The sequence below is a fragment of the Nicotiana tomentosiformis genome, chromosome 6 (genome assembly GCF_000390325.3).
Source record: "Nicotiana tomentosiformis chromosome 6, ASM39032v3, whole genome shotgun sequence".
In the NCBI taxonomy this organism is placed as follows: domain Eukaryota; kingdom Viridiplantae; phylum Streptophyta; class Magnoliopsida; order Solanales; family Solanaceae; genus Nicotiana; species Nicotiana tomentosiformis.
Window position 1 is genome coordinate 42,516,769 of NC_090817.1, and position 21,095 is coordinate 42,537,863.

The 21,095-nt window shown below is 42.0% G+C and overlaps 2 protein-coding genes across 2 annotated transcripts; both read left to right on the forward strand.

The window, feature by feature from the left end:
- Positions 1-15,506: 15,506 nt before the first annotated feature.
- Positions 15,507-15,845, forward strand: LOC138893881 (uncharacterized). Its single transcript, XM_070178548.1, has one exon. It carries the CDS (start codon positions 15,507-15,509, stop codon positions 15,843-15,845), a length of 339 nt encoding a protein of 112 aa, XP_070034649.1.
- A 546-nt stretch (positions 15,846-16,391) lies between these two features.
- On the forward strand, positions 16,392-17,507 carry LOC138893882 (uncharacterized). The gene has a single exon (XM_070178549.1). The coding sequence runs from the start codon at positions 16,392-16,394 to the stop codon at positions 17,505-17,507; it is 1,116 nt and encodes a 371-aa protein (XP_070034650.1).
- Positions 17,508-21,095: the final 3,588 nt, after the last annotated feature.

Here is a 21,095-nt window from a genome sequence, read left to right on the forward strand (position 1 = left end):
CTCTTCCTTGTTTCATCAGTTATTGTGTGTATATGAACATTGTGTCTCTTTTTAATTTCTTCCCTTATGTTATCTCTATGCCTACCATTCTTTCATTAGTCTATGTTATTAACTTGCTTCATATTACTTATTGCTCCGCTTTCCGTTTTTCTTGTTATTACATTTTCATTATGTTTATTATATCTTAGTAGGTATCTTGACCTGGCCTCATCAGTACTATACCGAGGTTAGGCTTGATACTTACTAGGTACCATTGTGGTGTACTCATACTATACTTCTGCACATCTTTTTGTGCAGATCCAGGTACGTCTGTCGTGCCCTACGTCCGCAGGCCTCGGAAAATCCTTCTGTTTTAGACAGTCCACTGTTTCTTTCTTATTTCAAACAGTATTGTAGTCCGAGACTAGTAGTACTATCTTGTAGAGCGTATGACTCTGTTCCATCAGGTTTTGGGGAGAGTGTTGGTTATTATATTGCTGAGTTTATTATTTTAATTTGAAGGGTTTTATTTGAAGTTTAGTAATATTTCCGTTGTTTCTCCATGCATGTTAGGCTTACCTAGTCGTAGAGACTAGATGCCATCATGACATCCTACGGAGAGAAATTGAGGTCATGAACAGTTGGTATCAGAGCTCAAGGTTCATAGGTGTTATGAGTCATAAGTAGGTTTAGTAGAGTTTTGCGGATCGGTACGAAGACGTCTGTACTTATATTCGAGACGCTACGGAACTGTTAGGAAAACTTCACTTCTTTGATTCCTTATCGTGCGAATTGGTGGACTTCGAAAACTAAATCTTTGGCATTCTATTCTATCATAGATGGTGAGAACACGCAGTGCTGGATCTCACGATCAGACACATGTGCCCCCTGCTAGAGCCGTGAGAGGCCGGGGCCGGGGTAGAGGCTGAGGAGGGACACGTGGTGCAGCCAGAGCACTTGCCCGAGCTGCAACATAGGAGCCACCAGTAGCTCCAGTTAGGGGACAGGCCCTCAAGGCACCTGTTGCCACCCCTGCACTTCAGGAGACCCTCACACAATTCTTGAGCATGTTTGGTACTCTAGCTCAGGCGAGGTTGACTCCACTTACACCAGCCACATCTTAGGTTAGGGGAGGAGCTCAGACTCCCATGTCCCATACCCTAGAGCAGTGGGTCCATGTTGATCAGGTCCTAGAGGTTATACCAGTATAATTTGTTGTTCCGGTTCAGCCCGCGGTTAGGGAAGCAACATCTGAGGAGGAGAAGCTTAGACTTGATAGGTTCAAGAAGTATCACCCTCGTACTTTCAGTGGTTTGGCTTCAGAGGATGCACATGGTTTTCTAGAGGAGTGCCCACCGAGAGCTCGATTTGAGTTTGGTGATACCCGACACATGGTTAGAGACTGCCCCAGACTCAGGAGGGGTGCATCTCTACAGACTACTCATGCTCTACGGATTTATTTAGGTCCACAAAATACTCAGGCCATGGTTAATATCCCAGTTGCCGCTCAACCCGCACAGCCAGCTAGGGGTGGGGGACAGGTGCGTAGAGGTCGCCCTAGAGGGGGAGTCCAGGCCAGATTCTATGCTTTTCTTGGTAGGATAGAGGTAGTTTCTTCAGACCCAGTCATTACATGTATGGTTCTGGTTTACCATAGAGATGCCTCAGTCTTATTTGATCCGGGATGCACTTATTCATATGTGTCATCTTACTTTGCTCTGTATTTGAATATATCTCGTGATTCTTTGAGTTCTCATATTCATGTGTCCATGCATGTGGGAGATTCTATCATTATGAGGCGTATGTATCGGTCGTGCTTAGTTGTTATTGGTGATTTTGAGACCAGAGTTAAACTATTGTTATGTAGTATGGTAGACTTTGATGTTATCTTGGGCAAGGACTGGTTGTCGCCCTATTATGCTATTTTGGATTGTCACGCCAAAACTGCGGCATTGGTTATACCATGTTTGCTACAGTTAGAGTGGAGGGTTACATTGGATTATGTTCCTAGCAGGGTTGTGTCATTTCTAAAGGCTCAACGGATGGTTGAGAAGGGGCGTGATGCTTATCTAGCCTTTGTTAGAGATGTCAGTGCAAATACTCCTACCGTTGAGTCAGTTCCAGTAGTGAGAGACTTCCCAGATGTATGTTTAGCAGATCTTTTAGGCATGTCGCCCGATAGGGATATCAATTTTGGTATTGACTTGTTGCCGGGTACTCAGCCCATTTCTATTCCACCATATCGTATGGCCCCAACGGAGTTGAAGGAGTTAAAGTAGTAGTTGCAAGGGTTACTTGATAAGGGTTTCATTAAACCTAGTGTGTCATTGTGGGGTGCTCCGGTCTTGTTTGTGAAGAAGAAGGATGGTTCTATGCGCATGTGTATTGATTATCCGCAGTTGAAAAAGGTTACAGTGAAGAACATGTATCCATTACCGCGCATTGATGACTTTTTTGATCAGCTACAGGGTGCCAGAGTGTTCTCAAAGATTGATTTGCAGTCAGATTATCATCAGCAAAAGATTCAGGAATCGGATATTCCGAATACTACCTTTAGGACTCGGTATGGTCACTATGAGTTTCTTGTGTTGTTGTTTGGGCTGGCCAATGCCCCAGCAGCATTTATGCACCCGATGAACAGTGTATTCCATCCATATATTGATTCAGTCGTTATTGTGTTTATTGACGACATCTTGGTGTAATACCGCATCCGGGAAGATCATGAGCATCACCGGAGGATCGTGCTCCAGACCTTGAGAGAGAAGAAGTTGTATGCAAAATTCTCAAAGTGTGAATTCGGTCTTGATTCAGTGGCATTTTTGGGTCATGTGGTGTTGTGTGAGGGGATCAAGGTAGATTCGATGAAGATTGAAGCAATTTAGAGTTGGCCCAGGCCGTATTTAGTTACTGAGATTCGGAGTTTCCTTGGTTTGGCCGGGTATTATCGTCGTTTCGTAGAGGGTTTCTCATCTATTGTTGCACCTATGACCAGATTAGCCCAGAAGGGTGCTCCTTTCAGATTATCCAAGGAGTGTGAGGCGAGCTTTCAAAAGCTCAAAACTACTTTGACTACAGCCCCAGTATTGGTGTTGCCTACGAGTTTGGGGTCTTATATTGTGTATTGTGATGCATCACGTATTGGCCTTGGCACGGTGTTGATGCAAGACGGTGGGGTGATTTCCTACGTGTCTCAGCAGTTGAAGAACCATGAGAAGAATTATACGGTCCACGACTTGAAATTGGAAGCTATTGTTCATGCATTAAAGATCCGGCAGCATTAGTTCTATGGTGTCCCTTGTGAGGCCTTTACCGACCATCGGAGTCTATAACATTTGTTCAAATAGAAAGATCTTAACTTGCAGCAACGGAGATGGTTAGAGTTGCTTAAGGACTATGATATCACCATTCTATATCATCCTGGGAAGGCCAATGTGGTGGTTGATGCCTTGAGTCGAAAGGTGGAGAGTTTGGGCAGTTTAGCATATCTATCGGCTGCGGAGAGGCCATTAACGTTGGATGTTCAGGCCTTAGCCAACCAGTTGGTTAGATTGTATGTTTCAGAGCCCAGTTTAGTTCTTTCTTACGTGGTTTCTCGATCATCTATATATGATCGCATCAGAGAGTGTCAGTATGACGACCCTCGTTTGCTTGTCCTTAAGGACATGGTTCAGCACGGCGATGCCAAGGAGGTTTCTATCAGAAATGATGGTGTGTTGCGGATGTAGGGCCAGTTATGTATGCTTGATGTTGATGGGTTGCATGAGTGGATTCTCTAGGAGGCACACAGTTCGCGATACTCCATTCATCTGGGTGCCGCTAAGTTGTATCAGGATTTGAGGTAGCAATATTGGTGGAGGAGAATCAAGAAAGATATAGTGGAGTATGTAGCTCCGTGCCTAAATTGTCAGCAGGTGAATTATGAGCATCAGAGGCCAGGCAGTTTGTTTCAGAGACTTGAGATTCCCGAATGAAAATGGGAGCGTGTTACCATGGACTATGTTGTTGGGCTCCCACGGACCCAAAAGAAGTTTGACACAGTATGGGTGATTGTGGACAGGTTGACCAAGTTGGCTCATTTCATTCCAGTAGTGACTACCTATTCTTCAGAGCAGCTGGCTAAGATCTATATCCGCGAGGTTGTCCAACTTTATGGTGTGCCACTATCCATCATCTCTGACCAGGGTACGCAGTTTACATCGCGTTTATGGAGAGTTATATAGTATGAGTTAGGCATGCGGGTTGAGTTGAGTACAACATTTCACCCCCAGACGGACGACAGTCCGAGCGCACCATTCAGATATTGGAGGATATGCTTTGTATATGTGTCATGGATTTAGAGGGTTCTTGGGATTAGTTCTTGCCATTTGAGGACTTTGCCTACAACAACAGCTAGCAATCAAGTATTCAGATGGCTCATTACGAGGCCCTATATGAGTGGCGTTGTCGTTCTCCAGTTGGTTGATTTGAGCTGAGAGAGGCTAAGTTATTAGGCACATATTTTTTCGAGATGCCCTAGAGAAGGTCAAGTTGATCCAGGATCGGCTTCGTACAACCCAAACTAGACAGAAAAGTTTTGCGGATCGGAAGGTTCGTGATATTGCATTCATGGTTAGAGAGTGAGTCTTGCTCCGAGTTTCACCCATGAAGGGTGTGATGAGGTTCGGGAAGAAGGGCAAGCTGAGCCCTAGGTATATCGGATCTTTTGAGATCCTTGGGAGGATTTGTGAGGTGGCCTACAAGCTTGCATTGCCACCTAGTTTATTTGTGTTCATCCGGTGTTCCATGTTTCTATACTCCAGAAGTATTATGGTGATCCATCTCATGTTTTAGACTTCATCACAGTCCAATTGGATGAGGATTTGACTTATATTGAGGAGTCGATGTCTATCTTGGATAGACAGGTCCGGAAGTTAAGATCAAAGAACATTGCTCCAGTAAAGGTTCAATGGATGGGTCATCCGGCCAAGGAGGCGACTTGTGAGACCGAGCACGACATGTCGAGTCGTTATCATCATCTATTCATCACTTCAGATATGTCCTTATGCACGTTCGAGGACGAACGTTTATTTTAAGAGGGGGAGAATGTAACGACCTGACCGGTCGTTTTGTGTAATTGATCCAGGTTACCCCCTTTTTATGCTTCACACATGTGGGTTTATGATTTTGTGACTTGCGGGGTCGGTTAGTTTCGTTCCGAGAAGTTTTTGGGTTGATTTGGATCCTTTGATTCTTGACTTAGAAGCTTAAATTAGAAATGTTGACCAAACTTTGATTTTTGTGAAAACGACCCCAGAACAGTATTTTGATGGCTCTGATAGTTTCGTATCGTGATTTCGGACTTAGACGTATGCCCGAAATTGATTTTGAAAGTTCGTAGGTTGATTTATATTGATTTGCCAAAATTTGACAATTTGAAGTTGAAAGGTTTGACCGTAGGTTGACTTTTAGCTATCGAGCTCGGAATTTAATTTTAGGACTTAGAATAGGTCCGTTATGGTATTTAGAACTTGTCTGCAAAATTTGGTGTCATTTGGAGTTGATTTATAGGATTCGGACGTTTAGTTGTAATTTTAGAAATTCTTGAACTTTACTTTGAAATTCATGCATTTTAGTGTTCGATTCATAGTTTTAGATGTTATTTTTGTGTTTTGATCGTGTGAGCGAGTTTGTATGATATTTTTATACTTGTGGGGATGTTTGGTTTGGAGCCCCGATGGCTCGGATGAGTTTTAGACATGTTTCAGAATGGATTGAATTGAAATTGAATTGCTGGTGTAGCTGGTGCCTAGTTATCGCAATTGCAACTACCAGCCTCGCAATTGCGAAGGTGACAGTGGGGGCACAGATGTCGTAGTTGCGACTTCCCCTTCACATTTGCGAAGTCAACAGGATTTTGACTAAGTTCACATTTGCGAACATTTGTTCGCTTTTGCGAGACTACTAGCTTCGCAATTGCGAAGTCTATTGTCGCAATTGCGATGATGATGAGGCTGTCAGGGTTCGCAAATGCGAGCTCTCGTCCGCAATTGTGAGGATTCTCAAATGCGAACCCTGTGTCGCAAATGCGACAATTGCAACTGGTACAAAGGGCTAGGAGATAAGAGCTTCAATACATTATCTCATTTTTAGAACCATAGACTCTGTAGGAGGCGATTTGGAGAGGAGATGTTCACCTACAAACTTTGGGTAATAGATTCTAATCTATTTCTAATCATATTCTATAAATATATCTTAGATTTTAACATCAAAATCATGTGAATCAAAGTGAAAATTTTTGAAACTTTGTCGAGTTTTTGAAAAATAAGAATTTGAGTTTTGAGAGTCGATTTTGGACTCGGATTTTGAAACTAATCTTATATATAAAGTCGTGGGGTCATGGGTAGTCGGAATCTACCATTGGACCCTGATTTTGACCGGGCGGGCCTTGGGTTGACGTTTGTTGACTTTTTGGAAAAAGTATAAAGATCATAGCTATATCTATTGTAATTGATTTCCCTTGCATTGTTTGATGATAGTAAGTGGATTTTGGTTAGATTTGAGCCGTATGGAGGCGAATTTTAGGGGAAAAGCTATTTCCAAGAGTTGAATTGGTTGAGGTAAGTATCTTGCCTAACTTTATGCGGGGGGGAACTACCCCTTAGGATTTGGGATTGATTGTGTCATTTGTGTTATATGAAAGCCGTGTACGTAAGGTGACGAGTGGGTACACGGGTTGTATGTGGTAATTGACTGGATTAAGCTATTTAGACTCTTTTCATGCCTTAATTTAATTGTCATATCATGTTCTAAACTCTCATACTCGATCTATTGTTACTTTTGTTAGTCCATCTTTACATGGCTTAAATTATTTTGTTAACACTTATTCTACTTCCTAATTGATAAATTGCTCTCATGCCTTAGTTCAACTTGTTGCCTCTTTTGTTGTTACATGTTATCTCTTTCATTGTTGATTATCATTATTTGAAGTTATTGTTCATGTTATCTCTTTCATTGTTGATTATCATTATTTGAAGTTATTGTTCATGTTATCTCTTTCATTGTTGATTTCCATTATTTGAAGTCATTGTTATACGTTATCTCTTCCATTGTGAGTTATTCTTATTTAATATCATGGTTATGCATTATCTCTCTCATTGTTGGGTTATTGATGTTGAAGTTGTGAAATCCGTTATCATGTTGAGGCAAAATTGATATTGTTGAGACACCTTTCTTGTTGAGCATTTTACATTCATTGTTGTTGTTGATATTCTTGTATATGTTGTGGTGGAACCATGGGCTATTGTTGTGGAACCATTGATATTGTTGATTATTGGCAAGTTGTGACATATAGGCACTTGTGGTACGAGTTGTTGTTGTGATATGATATTGACGCGCATGCAGCGATATAAGGCTAGGGGTTAATATGTATGTGACGGCATAAGGTGGGACTTATGTGCGTGTTACTTGTAGGGGAACTACGGGAATCCAAGCGGTGTCATAAGGTGGGCTAAAGTGCGTATAGCTATTTCGAGAATTATGTTTTCAAAACCTATTAAATGTAAGGCCCACGCTACGGTATAAGGAAAGATTGTGATTGAGATTGTGAATTGTGAATATGAGGCGGTACCTCAGTTGTGATCCTCGACATATATACGAGGCGGTTCTTTGGTTGTGAATCTTATTGTGCACGAGGCGGTACCATGTTGCGATTCTTGTTGTTATTCTCATGTTGCAAAGAGTTATTTAGTGGGAACATTTCTTATTGTTTTGCTCTTCCTTGTTTCATCAGTTATTGTCCGTATATGAACACTGTGGCTCTTTTTAATTGCTTCCCTTATGTTATCTCTATGCTTACCATTCTTTCATTAGTCTATGTTATTAACATGCTTCATATTACTTATTGCTCCGCTTTCCATTCTTCTTGTTATTATGTTTTCATTCTGTTTATTATATCCTAGTAGGTGTCTTAAACTGGCCTCGTCACTACTCTACCGAGGTTAGGCTTGATACTTACTGGGTACCGTTGTGGTGTACTCATACTATGTTTCTGTACATTTTTTGTGCAGATCCAAGTATGTCTGCCCATGCAGGACGCTATAATTGATTTGAGTAGCTGCTTTTGGAGACTTCAAGGTATACCTGCCTAACGTACGCAGGCCTCGGAGTCCCCTTCTATTTTAGACATCCCACTGTTTCTTTCTTGTTTCAAACAATATTGTAGTTCGAGACTAGTAGCACTATCTTGTAGAGTTTATGACTCCGTTCCACCAGGTTTTGGAGAGAGTGTTGGTTATCGTATTGCTGAGTTAATTATTTTAGTTTGAAGGTTTTTATTTGAAGTTTAGTTGTATTTCCGTTATTTCTCCATGCATGTTAGTCTTACCTAGTCGTAGAGACTAGGTGCCATCACGACATCCTATTGAGGGAAATTGGGGTCGTGACAACTTTATGTTTCTCATGATATAAACTCATTCTCTAAGATTAATCACATGTGTCAATATCAATGAAGGTTCAAATTCAAAATCTTGTAAAGTTTTATAAGTGAAAGGTATTACCAATAACAAAATCTGTAGTTAAATCTTTTTTTTAATCTTTTTGCTGGACAAAGCTTTGAAATAGCTTCTGGACATTGGTGGTTACAGCGACTTCACAGTGATTGAATGTCCTACATTGAAATCGGATAGCTCTTGCCTTGTTTTGGTTTATCATGTAAATTAATTTGAGATAGCCATTTTAGCTCTTATTAAATTGAATTTTTTTGTTTAATGAGCAGACTAGAGATGGTTATTGTCTTTATTTTCTTAAAATGATTCTAAGGTGAGTTCAACTATTTTCAGTTCCAATTGCAGTCATTAAATTATTTTATTTTTTAAATATCATGCATATGAATGCAAACAAAAGATTATTATTTAGTTGGGAGACGTGTATAATTTATAGTTTGTGTCACGCCCCGACCTCGAGGAGCGCGGCCGGCGCTCAACCGAGATAACTCGACCGAACAAGCCTGTACAATACCTTATACCCGAACTCGCTCATGAATAAAGGAAAGATACATTTCAATAATTAAAAAATGGGGAGGATCATGTGAGCTACGCCGATTCCTTATCATTAGTCACATCATTTATAAAGTTCAAAATACATACACTTTCATAGTTTGAAGTGGAACGTGTGATACAAATACAACATTACTAGTTTGACTTCTCCAACACCAACATTCCACCAACACTATGTCTACGTAGCCTCTAATAGATACAAAAGAGTACGATGATAATGCCGGCAACAAGGCCCCGGCTATACCTCAAAACATAATACACAAGGAACAAAAGATATACGACCTGATATGAAGTGGGGCTCACCAAGTCAGCTAGGAAGAGGGTGTACCGCTATCAATGATCAAAGTCGCCTGCTGTAGAACCACCTGCATCCATTACATATGCAGCACCCCCAGCCAAAGGGACGTTAGTACAGATGGAATAGTACTAGTATGAATGACTAAATACCCTCTCAATAGAACGAATGATAACACAAGGAAGGACAATCATAAAATCAATGGGAGCCTCAAACAATACCGAAACATCAAGTGAGGAGAAAGAAAAGTTTTCAAGTAAATTTCCATATTGAAGTAAATTTCCAACTCATTTGAGCATTTTATCAAACATTAGGTGTGCATTAAGGTCACAAGGTCCTCCTATGGTCGATTTCCCTCACCCCACAACCCAAGGTCTACCCATTTGGGCTCAACTACCTTACCACACTTATGATTATACATGCATGCATAGATACACTCTCATACCCAAGAATTGCTTGCCTAATTACCTATTTTTGGTTAAATCTCGAAATTGAGGGTTACGGAGTAGAATTTTACCTCTAGGATGAAGACCTAGTGAGTTTTTCTTGTGAATTCTTCTACATTGAGCAAGATTTGATGAATAATAACCTTAGGAACTTCCCCTCTCACTCTAGACCACTCCATTCTCTCTAAATATCAGTTAGGACCAGCCAAAATAATCCAATAGTTGTTTTTATGAAAATGGAATCGGGTAAAATTTTTCAAACTTAAACTTTACAAAGCCGGGTCTGCGGTCGTAGAAACGGACCGCAAAACAGGTATGCGGACCACAAAGGGGATCGCAGAAAAGGGTTCCAAAACTAGGTTGTTCGAGTTGGGTCTGAGGCAGGACTGCGGTCCGAGGACCAATTCTGCGGTCGCATAATGGACTGCAGAACTTCCTTCCAAAGTTTCTCATGTTGGCTTCTGCGACGAATGTGCGGCCCGCAAAATAATTATGCGGCCGCATAATTGACCACAAAATGTCATCCCAAATTTTCCCAGTTCTCTGCTTCACTCTGCGACGGATCTGCGATACGCAGATCAGTTCTGCGACCATAAAATGGACCGCCTACTCTGCCAAAAATTTTCCTCAACTCCCCAACAAGTCCGTACCGTGGCGAGCATGCTCGCCGCGAAGAATCTCTACAATCGTCAACACATAAGTCTATCTTGGCACCACGAAACCCCGAGTTTTATGTGAAATTTTATGGGGCCTTACATCCTCCCCCACTTAAGATCATTCATCCTAAAATGAGGGCCAAATCCGCCATTAGAAACTAATGTGACTCAGTTGCTATAACACACACCAACAGTTCCAAATTTTTTACTAACTCCCTAAATTTTCAAAACTTTTGCCAGAGTTTCCCCTGTATCTGGGCCCATCCACCTGTCAGAGAATCCCAGAAACCAACCCTAACAACATATACATGAACCAACGACACAACATAACATAAGAACAATGTCGTGGCCTCACGAGTAGTATATTACCAAAAATGAACACCCTTAACATCAACTGTACAAATGATACATAATTCACAGGGAATAATTTCATAGAATCGATTACATAGCTATTCAAACAAATGAGGTTACTTCTTCTTCATCTTTTCCTCGGCCTCCCAGGTGGCCTCTTCAACCTGTTGGTTTCGCCATAGTACTTTCACAGAGGCAATTTCTTTATTTCTCAGCTTACGGACTTGCCTATCAAGAATGGCAACTGGAATTTCTTCATAAGTCAATTCCTTGTTAACCTCAAAAACCTCAACTGGAACAATAAGTGACGGATCTCCAACCACCTTCTTCAACATGGATACGTGGAACACCGGGTGTACTAAAGACATCTCTGAAGGTAGTTCAAGCTTGTAAGCCACCTGACCAATCCTCTGAATGATTCTGTATGGTCCAACACACCTCGGACTTAATTTCCCTTTCTTACCAAACCGCATTATACCCTTCATAGGGAAAACTTTCAAGAATACCCAATCATCCTCTTTAAAATCCAAAATCCCTGCGACGCACATCCGAATAGGACTTTTTGAAGACTCTGACTTGTTTTCAACCATTCCGTAATGATCTTAACCTTCTCCATAGCCTGATGCATGAGGTCTGGCTCTATCAACTTTGCTTCCCCAATCTCGAACCATCCAGTGGGAGATCTACATCTCCTACCATATAAAGCCTCGAATGGTTTCATCTGAATGTTAGCATGATAACTGTTGTTATAGGCAAATTCTATTAGTGGAAAATGATCATCCCAGCTACCCTTGAAGTCAATAACACAAGCGCGCAACATATCCTCAAGCGTCTGAATAGTCCGCTCTGCCTGCCCGTCAGTCTGCGGGTGAAAAGTTGTACTAAAATTCACCTGAGTACCCAAACCTTGCTGAAATTTCTTTCAAAATTTAGTCGTGAAATGTGCCTCTCGATCTTAGATAATAGAAACTGGAGTGCCATGCAACTTGACTATTTCCTTGATATATAATTGAGCATAATGTTCTACTGTGTCGGTAGCATTAACATGTAAGAAGTCAGCTGATTTCGTGAGTCGATCCACAATCGCCCAAATCGAGTCATACTTACGAGGCGTGCGAGGTAGTCCCACCATAAAGTCCATATTGATCATCTCCCACTTCCACATTGGAATTTCTATGTTTTGTGCCAACCCACCGGGCCTTTGGTTCTTGGCCTTCACTTGCTGACAATTTGGACATATTGCCACAAACTCCGCTACATTCCTCTTCATATCATTCCACTAATAGACTTCCCTAAGATCATGATACATATTTATAGAGCATGGGTGCACGGAATACCTATAAGTGTGAGCCTCAGTCATGATTCTTTCCCGGAGACTATCTACATTTGGAACACATAGTCATCCTTGGTATCTTAGTGTACCATCATCCATGCCAAGAGAAAAGGCCATGGTCTTATATTTATGAATCCCCTCCTTCAATTGTACCAACAATGGATCATTGTATTTCTTCTTCTTGACCTCCACCACAAGCGATAATTCGGCCCTATTTTGCACAATCACCTCTCCTTCACTAGAATCTACAAGACAAACTCCCAAACTAGCCAATAGATGATACTTGGCCAACAGCCTTTGACATGCCTCCAAGTGAGCTAAACTGCCCATAGATTTCCGGCTAAGAGCATCTGCCACAACATTTGCCTTTTTCGGATGATATAGAATATCGATGCCGCAATCCTTGAGTAACTCAAGCCATCTTCTCTGCCTTAGATTCAATTCCTTCTGTTTGAAAATATATTGAAGGCTCTTATGGTCCGTGAATATATCCACATGGACCCCATACAAATAATGACGCCAAATCTTTAATGCAAATACCACCGCTGCAAGTTCTAAGTCATGTGTTAGATGGTTCTTTTCATGATTCTTGAGTTGCCTAGAAGCATAAGCTATCACCTTGCCGTATTGTATTAATACACACCCAAGTCTGATCCTTGAAGCATCACAATATACCATAAACCCATATGTACCCTCTGGTAGAGTCAACACCGGTGCCGTAGTTAATCTTGATTTCAACTCTTGGAAGCTTCTTTCACAAGCATCTGACCATTGGAACATAACCGCCTTCTGCATCAATTTAGTCAACGGAGAAGTAAGAGTAGAGAACCCCTCCACAAATTTCATGTAATACCCCGCTAAGCCTAAGAAACTGTGAATCTCTGTTGGAGTTGTAGGTCTAGGACAATTTTTTACAGCTACAATCTTCTGAGGATCAACCTTAATTCCTTCTCTCGAGTCGACATGACTCAAGAACGTGACAAATTCAAGCCAAAATTCACATTTCAAAAACTTCGCATATAACTTGTGATGATATAGAGTCTGTAGAACTACCCTTAGATGAACGGCATGTTCCTCTCGACTTCGCGAATATACAAGGATATCATCAATAAACACTATCACGAATGAGTCAAGAAAAGGTTTGAAGAATCAATTCATAAGATCCATGAAAGTTGGGGGGTATTGTTAGCTCAAAAGACATTACCAGGAATTCAAAGTATCCATACCGGGTCCTGAAAGCTGTTTTTGGAATATCCTGCTCTCTAATATTCAGTTGGTGATACCCGAATCTTAAATCAATCTTGGAGAAGTATTCAGCACCCTGCAATTGATCAAACAAGTCATCTATCCTTGGTAGTGGGTACTTATTTTTTATCGTGACCTTATTGAGCTGCCGATAGTCAATACACATACTTAGTGACCTATCCTTCTTTCTTACAAAGAGAACCGGTGCACCCCAAGCCGACACGCTCGGCCGAATGAAACCTTTCTCTAACAAATCCTTCAATTGTTCCTTTAGCTCTTTCAATTCTGCCGGTGCCATTCTGTAAGGTGGAATAAATATAGGTTGCGTGCCTAACATCACATCAATCCCAAAATCAATCTCACTATTTAGTGTAATCCCAGGGAGCTCATCCGGAAAGACCTCCGGAAATTCATTCACAACCGGCACGGACTCAAGTATAGGTGCCTCAATATCGGTGTCCGTAACCTGGACCAAATGGTAAATACAGCCTTTGTTAATCATCTTCGTGGCCTTAAGGTAAGAAATAAACCTACCCTTCGGCACCACATTATCCCACTTCCATTCTATCACGGACTCATTTGGAAATTCAAACCTAATGGTTCTGGTTCGAAAGTCAAGCTTGGCAAAACATGAATAAAGCCAGTCTATCCCCATTATTACATCAAAATCAACCATCCCCAATTCCATGAGACCATCCATGTGTCCCGACCACGCACCATGACAACACAATCCCTATAAACCCGCACGACCACAATAGACTCACCAACCGAAGTAGATACAGAGAACGGCTCATGAAGTTGTTCCGGTTCTATCCCAAATTCCATAGCAACATAAGGAGTGACATAGGATAAAGTGGAACCGGGATCAATAAGAGCATACACATCATGAGATTGGACAGTCAATATACCTATGAAAACATCTGGAGAAGCCTTTGAACTCTGGTGTCCCTTCATAGCATAGAAACGGCTGGATCCTCCCGAACTCTGTGTACCACCCCTAGCTGAACCATGCCCTGTGGGTGTTGGAGTGCCTTGAGCTGTAGGAGGTGATGCGGATGTAGTAGCTGCAAAATTGGCTGGTTGTGTCGTACACCTACCCACACCCTGGCAGGACGAACGGCAATCCCTTTGAATGTGACCCCTCAATCCGCACCCATAGCATATGGGTAGGTCTATGCAGTAGATTCTCAAGTGCATCTTTCCACGCCTAGGGCATGGGGGCCTCCGCTGCTGCTGGAATCTCCCACCAGGCCGACCCTACTGCTAGGATCCCCTATTGCCCTGACCGGGCCTAAAACGACTCCATTGTTGTTGACTGGGCCCTGACGGCAGTGCATTGACTGAAGACTGAGCAAAAGACTGGGATGGCCCTGATGACCCTCCTCCGAATGCTGACCTACCACCACCACCACCAATGAACCACCAAAGTTGTCCGCGGACCAGGCCTTGCTGCTACCCTCTCGCTCCATTCTATTCTTCAACTTACGGTTCTCTGTAACTTGAGAAAACACCACCATCTTCCCATAGTTCATGTCAGAATTCAAGGCAGCTGTAGCGGCCTTATTGATTACCAATGGGCTAAGGCCCTTCACAAATCGGCGCACTCTAGCCTCCATAGTGGGAAACATGCATATTTCATATTTGGACAGGCGCAAACCTCATATGATACTCCCACACACTCAGGCTACCTTTCCTTAAGCTCTCAAACTCAGCGGTATGGGTTGCCTTCCCGCACCACTCCAGTATCATAATCCCGCACCTCCCCAAAACCTTAACCCACCCCCAGTGCAAACCCCTCAACAACATCACCATCATCAAATTCAATACCCACAAACCACTACTTATCACACTCCCCAAAATGCACTGCAACCTACAACTAATACCCAAAACTCAACCAACGAACACCCATATATCCAAGTTCCAAGAACTCATCAAAGCAATCCGATATATGCGGAAACCTTACCCCATACCTCGCAGCAAACCCCATACATACCTGAGCTAACTGAAAAGGACCTGCTCATTCGAAACATGGCAGAGAAAGTCAAGAAACTTACAAGGAGAGTCTAGAGTGTTGAAGGTGGGAAAGGCGATAAAGGTCTAAACTATGAAGATTTGTGTATTCAACCAGATGTGGAACTGCCGGAGGGTTACAAACCTTCCAAGTTCAAAATGTTCGATGGCACTGGTGATCCGAAGGTGCATATGAAAACCTACTACGACAAGCTTGTAGAAGTAGGTAAAAATGAACAAATCCGCATGAAACTGTTCATGCGAAGTCTTACAGGAGACGCCTTGTCTTGGTATATCAGTCAAAACCCAAAGAAGTGGGCAAATTGGTTAAGTATGGCATCGGATTTCATGGATAGATGCAGGTTCAACACAGAGAACGTGCTAGACATTTTTTATATTCAAAACCTCAAGAAGAAGCCGACAGAAACCTTCCGCGAGTATGCTACTCGTTGGAGATTAGAGGTCGCAAAGGTAAAGCCAGCACTCAAAGAAGAATAAATGAACAAGTTCTTTGCTAGAGCTCAAGATCCGCAGTATTATGAAAGATTGATGGTCATTGAGAATCACAAGTTCTCAGACATCATCAAGTTGGGACAGAGAATAGAAGAATCAAGAGCGGGAAGGTGACTAATTTTAAGGCGTTGCAAGCCACAAATAAAGCCTTGCAATCATGAGGTATTTCAAAGAAAAAAGTAGTGGGTGATGTGATGGTAGGGCCCTAAGTCTCCCCTCACATACCAAACACCTCCACCTACATATCAACCCTCACTCCCAAAATACCAATACCTTGTCGCCACCTACCATACCTATAACACTCAACCTTCATATTACCATTCACCTCCATCCGCCTGCCAAAACTACCCAAAGCCACGTCCAAAGTTTGACTGCAGAACTCCTAGACAATACACCCCAATTGCTGAACCCATAGCCCAACTGTATGAGAGACTAAAGGCCGCTGGTTACGTCACCCCTATTCCTATTTTTGTTGTGGAAAATCCTTCCCAATGGATCAACCCCAACAAAACATGTGCTTATCATTTAGGCATGAAGGGTCATACCATTGAGGAATGTCGCACGTTGAAAGACAAGATTCAGACGTTGATCGACACTAAGGTTATACAAGAAAAAGAAGTTGCACCGAATGTCTGCAATAACCCTCTCTCGGATCACAGAGGTGAGGGCATGATAGAAACTGACAAGGAATGGGATCAGGAATGGTCCATCGGACTCATTCGAGAGAGGGGCACTCCTAAAACATCTCTGGTCACCCTCACACCAGTTGTGGCACAAACCCAGGTGCCATTTGAAATTGAGGTAGCTATACCCTTCACTGTAATGGTAGCTCTCATACCACTGTACAAGTCTGATACCATCCCATGGGATTATGTTGTGAAAACAAGAAGAAAGGGAAAAGCCAAAATGGAAGAAGCAGGTGTCGCGCAAGGTATGACTAGAACTGGCAGAGTTTACACACCTGAGAATCTGGGAGGAACAAGCAAAGAAGCTGCACCTAAACCGCCTGTTGTTGAGACTGGCACTGGCGACCTTTGGAGGAAGATACAAGCAAGGGAATACTCTATTGTTAACCACTTGAATAAGATTCCCACTCATATATCCATTTTATCATTGTTGCAAAATTCAGACACACATAAGAATGCCTTGATGAAAGTGTTGAGTGAAGCTTATGTAACCGCCGGCATCACTAGTGGAGAGATGGCTAACATGGTCGGGCAGGTACTGGAGAGTCACAAAATCACTTTCCACGAAGATGAATTACCGCCAGAAGGATTGAGTCACAACAAGGTGTTGTACATCACAGTGCAATTTGAGGACAAGTTCATTGCCAGGGTCCTGATAGATGGAGGTTCAAGTCTGAACATATGTCCGCTGACCACTCTGAAAAGATTAGATAAGGGCCTGCACGAGATACGAATGGGAAGCATGAATGTAAAGGCATTTGACGGATCTCAGAGAACCACTATCGGGGAAATCAACCTTGATCTACAAATGGGTCCGACTTGGTTTGACGTTGAGTTTCAAGTGCTAGATATATCTGCTACTTACAACCTATTGTTGGGACGACCATGGATATATGCAGCTGGGGAAGTGACTTCTACTCTACACCAAGCTAGAAGTTCGAATGGAATCATCAGGAGATGATCATTCATGGAGACGGAAGCAACCCTATCTACACCAACCAGACCGTTCAAGTCATCGAAAACAGGAGGAAGTTGGGTGGAGAAACATATCACCGCATTAAGCGGGTAAATGCAATTGAAAGGATAAATGGTGGAGCAAGAAGATAAAAAGCATATTGTTGTGGAAGGGATATGAACCAGGCAAGGGTCTCAGTAAAAAGCTTCAAGGGATTGCTAAACCCATACAACCATAGTATCATGGCATGACCTTTTTACTCGGGTATGAATATACCGTACAGGAACATCAGGATTGGATACCGCTATGGCGCGCCCATTATCATCCGCTGGAACAACCCATACCACCTCTACACCAGACATTCCGTCAGACTGACATGATGTGGCGATCCGAGGAAGATGAGAATTTGGCCTGTATAAAGAAGCTATTTTTCGATGAAGAGGACACGGACTGCAGTGCAATTGTTGAGGAAGACCTTACATGTTCTCAAGAACTGGAACGCTGCACCATCTTGGGCTCGCCGAGTTCCTGGGTAGCCTGACAAATTAGCATGACTTGATTTCAAATTGTTTTGAGCATTTAAGACATTTTTAATATTTTGTTTTGAAATAATTACTCGAGCCATCGAGTCGTACTTGTTGACATTTTAAATTTTTATTAATGCATTACTGCTTTTCATATTTATTATTATCTTTCTACATTATTTTTAGTATAATTATTACATATCCTGATGAACCTACGATTGTGACATGTAATGAGACAACGCAATATAAGGACAGTAATTCGGAAGATCTGGAAGATTATGTAATACCTGAGGAAATTGTCAAAGAAGTGGAGAATTTTGAAAACAAACCAAAGTCTAATTTGGAGGAAACTGAGGCCATTAACTTAGGGGATTCTAAAATAGTCAAGGAAACTCGTATAAGCATTCATCTATCACCGTCAGAGAAAGAAGAGTATGCCAGGGTCCTAAAGGAATATGAGGACATTTTCGCATAATCCTACGACGATATGACGGGGTTAAGCACATCCATAGTAGCTCACAAGCTACCCACCAATCCTATGTGTCCACCGGTAAAACAAAAGCTCAGGAAATTCAAGCCAGATATGAGTTTAAAGATAAAAGAGGAGGTCACCAAACAAATTAAAGCCAAGGTTCTCCAAGTGGTCGAATACCCGACCTGGTTAGCCATCATTGTGTCGGTTCCAAAGAAAGATGAAAAAGTTAGAGTATGTGTCAATTACTAAGATTTGAATAGAGCAAGTCCTAAGGATGATTTCCCATTGCCTAACATACACATATTAATCGACAACTGTTCCAAGCATGAACTCCAAGCCTTTGTGGATTGCTTCATAGGATATCATCAGATCAGGATGGATGAAGAGGTTGCTGAAAAGACCGCATTTATCACACTATGGGGGGTATATTGTTACAAAATGATGTCATTTGGTTTGAAGAATGCTGGGGCCACCTACATGAGAGCCATGAAAACTATCTTCCACGAAATAGAAGTGTACGTGGATGATGTTATCATTAAATCTAAAAGGAGTTCGGATCACATAGAAGACCTGAAGAAATTTTTTGATCGGCTTCGAAAATACAATTTGAAGTTGAACCCTACAAAATGTGCCTTCGGAGTCCCTTCTAGAAAGTTGTTACATTCATCGTCATCCGCCAAGGTATTAAGTTAGACCCATCAAAAATCAAAGCTATCCAGGACTTACCACCGCCAAAGAATAAGAAAGATGTGATGAGTTTTCTAGGACGCCTCAATTATATCAGTCGTTTTATAGCACAATCAACGGTGATATGTGATCCAATCTTCAAAATGCTAAGGAAAGATGCTGCAACAAGTTGGACCAAAGCATTCCAAAAAGCCTTCGACAAAATCAAGGAGTATTTATCTAAACTGCCTATGTTGGTCCTGCCAGAACACGGAAGACCTCTGCTGCTTTAGCTATTCGTGTTGGATGGAGCCTTTGGCTGCGTTCTGGGGCAACCCCTACCTACTGGTCTATGGTACCGAGGTCGTTATCCCTGCCGAAGTGGAAATTCCTTCCCTAAGGATCATAAAAGAGGCCGAGCTCAGCAACGCGGAATGAATACAGAACCGGTATGAACAAGTAGCTCTCATTGATGGTAAAATAATGAACGCAACGTGTCATGGTCAACTCTACCAGAACAGAATGGCAAGAGATTTCAATAAAAAGGTTAGGTCAAGGCAATTCACACCAGGGCAATTGGTACTTAAACGAATCTTCCCACATCAGGATGAAGAAAAAGAAAAGTTCTCACCCAACTGGCAAGGCCCTTATATGGTTCATCGAGTACTATCAGGAGGAGCCCTTATACTTGCAGAGATGGATGTAGAGATTTGGACAAAACCTATCAATTCGGATGCAGTCAAGAGATACTATGTTTAAGGCTATGTTTGCACTTTCTATTTGATGTAACTTGAACTACGCTTGACCTGATTCCCGTTTAAGAGGGGATGCGTAGGTAGCCCTGTGGGTTTGGTCACATCATAATAAAATCTTCCTTCCCCTCTATGATCAGAAACTGGGGCAAGATTTCGAGTTTGTCAGATCTCATTATGTCAAGGATTACCAAGAAGAGTATTGCCAGAAGTAGGCATTAAACTGGGGCAGAATTTTGAGGAGGATCCTCAAAATTCCGAGTTAAGGAGGTTGCAATGTCTCAAAAGCGTGTCACATTCACTAATTCGACAAATTTATTTGCTCTCATGCATTACCACATATTTCAAAGAACTACATTTTTATATAAACGATTTATTCAAAAATTTCATTCTTTCTATAGTAGCCAGACGTTACCCGGGATGACTCAAACAGGACCTCGAGACAGGAACAAAATCAAAGCAAGGAATCGAGAGCACGAACCAACCTTTTCCTCTCCAAACTCACAATTTTCCTTTGGATGCAGGCACAATGGATATAACAGGAACGTCCGCAAATATATACACACAACAAGATCACTATCTTCACACCGATAAAAGTCTCCAAACGCAAACGCATCAAGCTAAGAAATACTTTTCCCTCTCGCATTTAATCATTGCTCTTCGTGCATAGGGCTAAGCACTGCACTCATCATCGCATAAGGCTAAATACTGTCTTTCTTGCATGAGACTAAGCATTGTCTCCATTCCTTGCATAAGACTAAACAATGTCTCTATTATTGCATAAGGCTAAGCATTTCCTTTCCTTGCATGAGACTAGACACTGTCTCCACTCCTTTCATGAGACTAAACATTGTCTCCATTATTGCATAAGGCTAAGTATTGCCTTTCCTTGCATAAGATTAGACACTATCTCCACTCTTTGCATGAGACTAAACACTGTCTCCATTATTTCATAAGGCTAAGCATTTCCTTTCTTTGCATGAGACTAGACATTATCTCCACTCCTTGCATGAGACTAAACATTGTCTCCATTCTTTGCATGAGACTAAGCATTGTCTTCATTATTGCATAAGGCTAAGCGTTGCCTTTCTTTGCATGAGACTAAGCATTGTCTCCATTCTTTGCATGAGGCTAAGCACTGCCTCCATCATTGCATAAGGCTAAGCACTGCCTTCCC

Coding starts and splice junctions, on each gene's coding strand:
- LOC138893881 (XM_070178548.1), top strand. CDS start 15,507: ATGTTCGATGGCACTGGTGATCCGAAGGTGCATATGAAAACCTACTAC.
- LOC138893882 (XM_070178549.1), top strand. CDS start 16,392: ATGAAGGGTCATACCATTGAGGAATGTCGCACGTTGAAAGACAAGATT.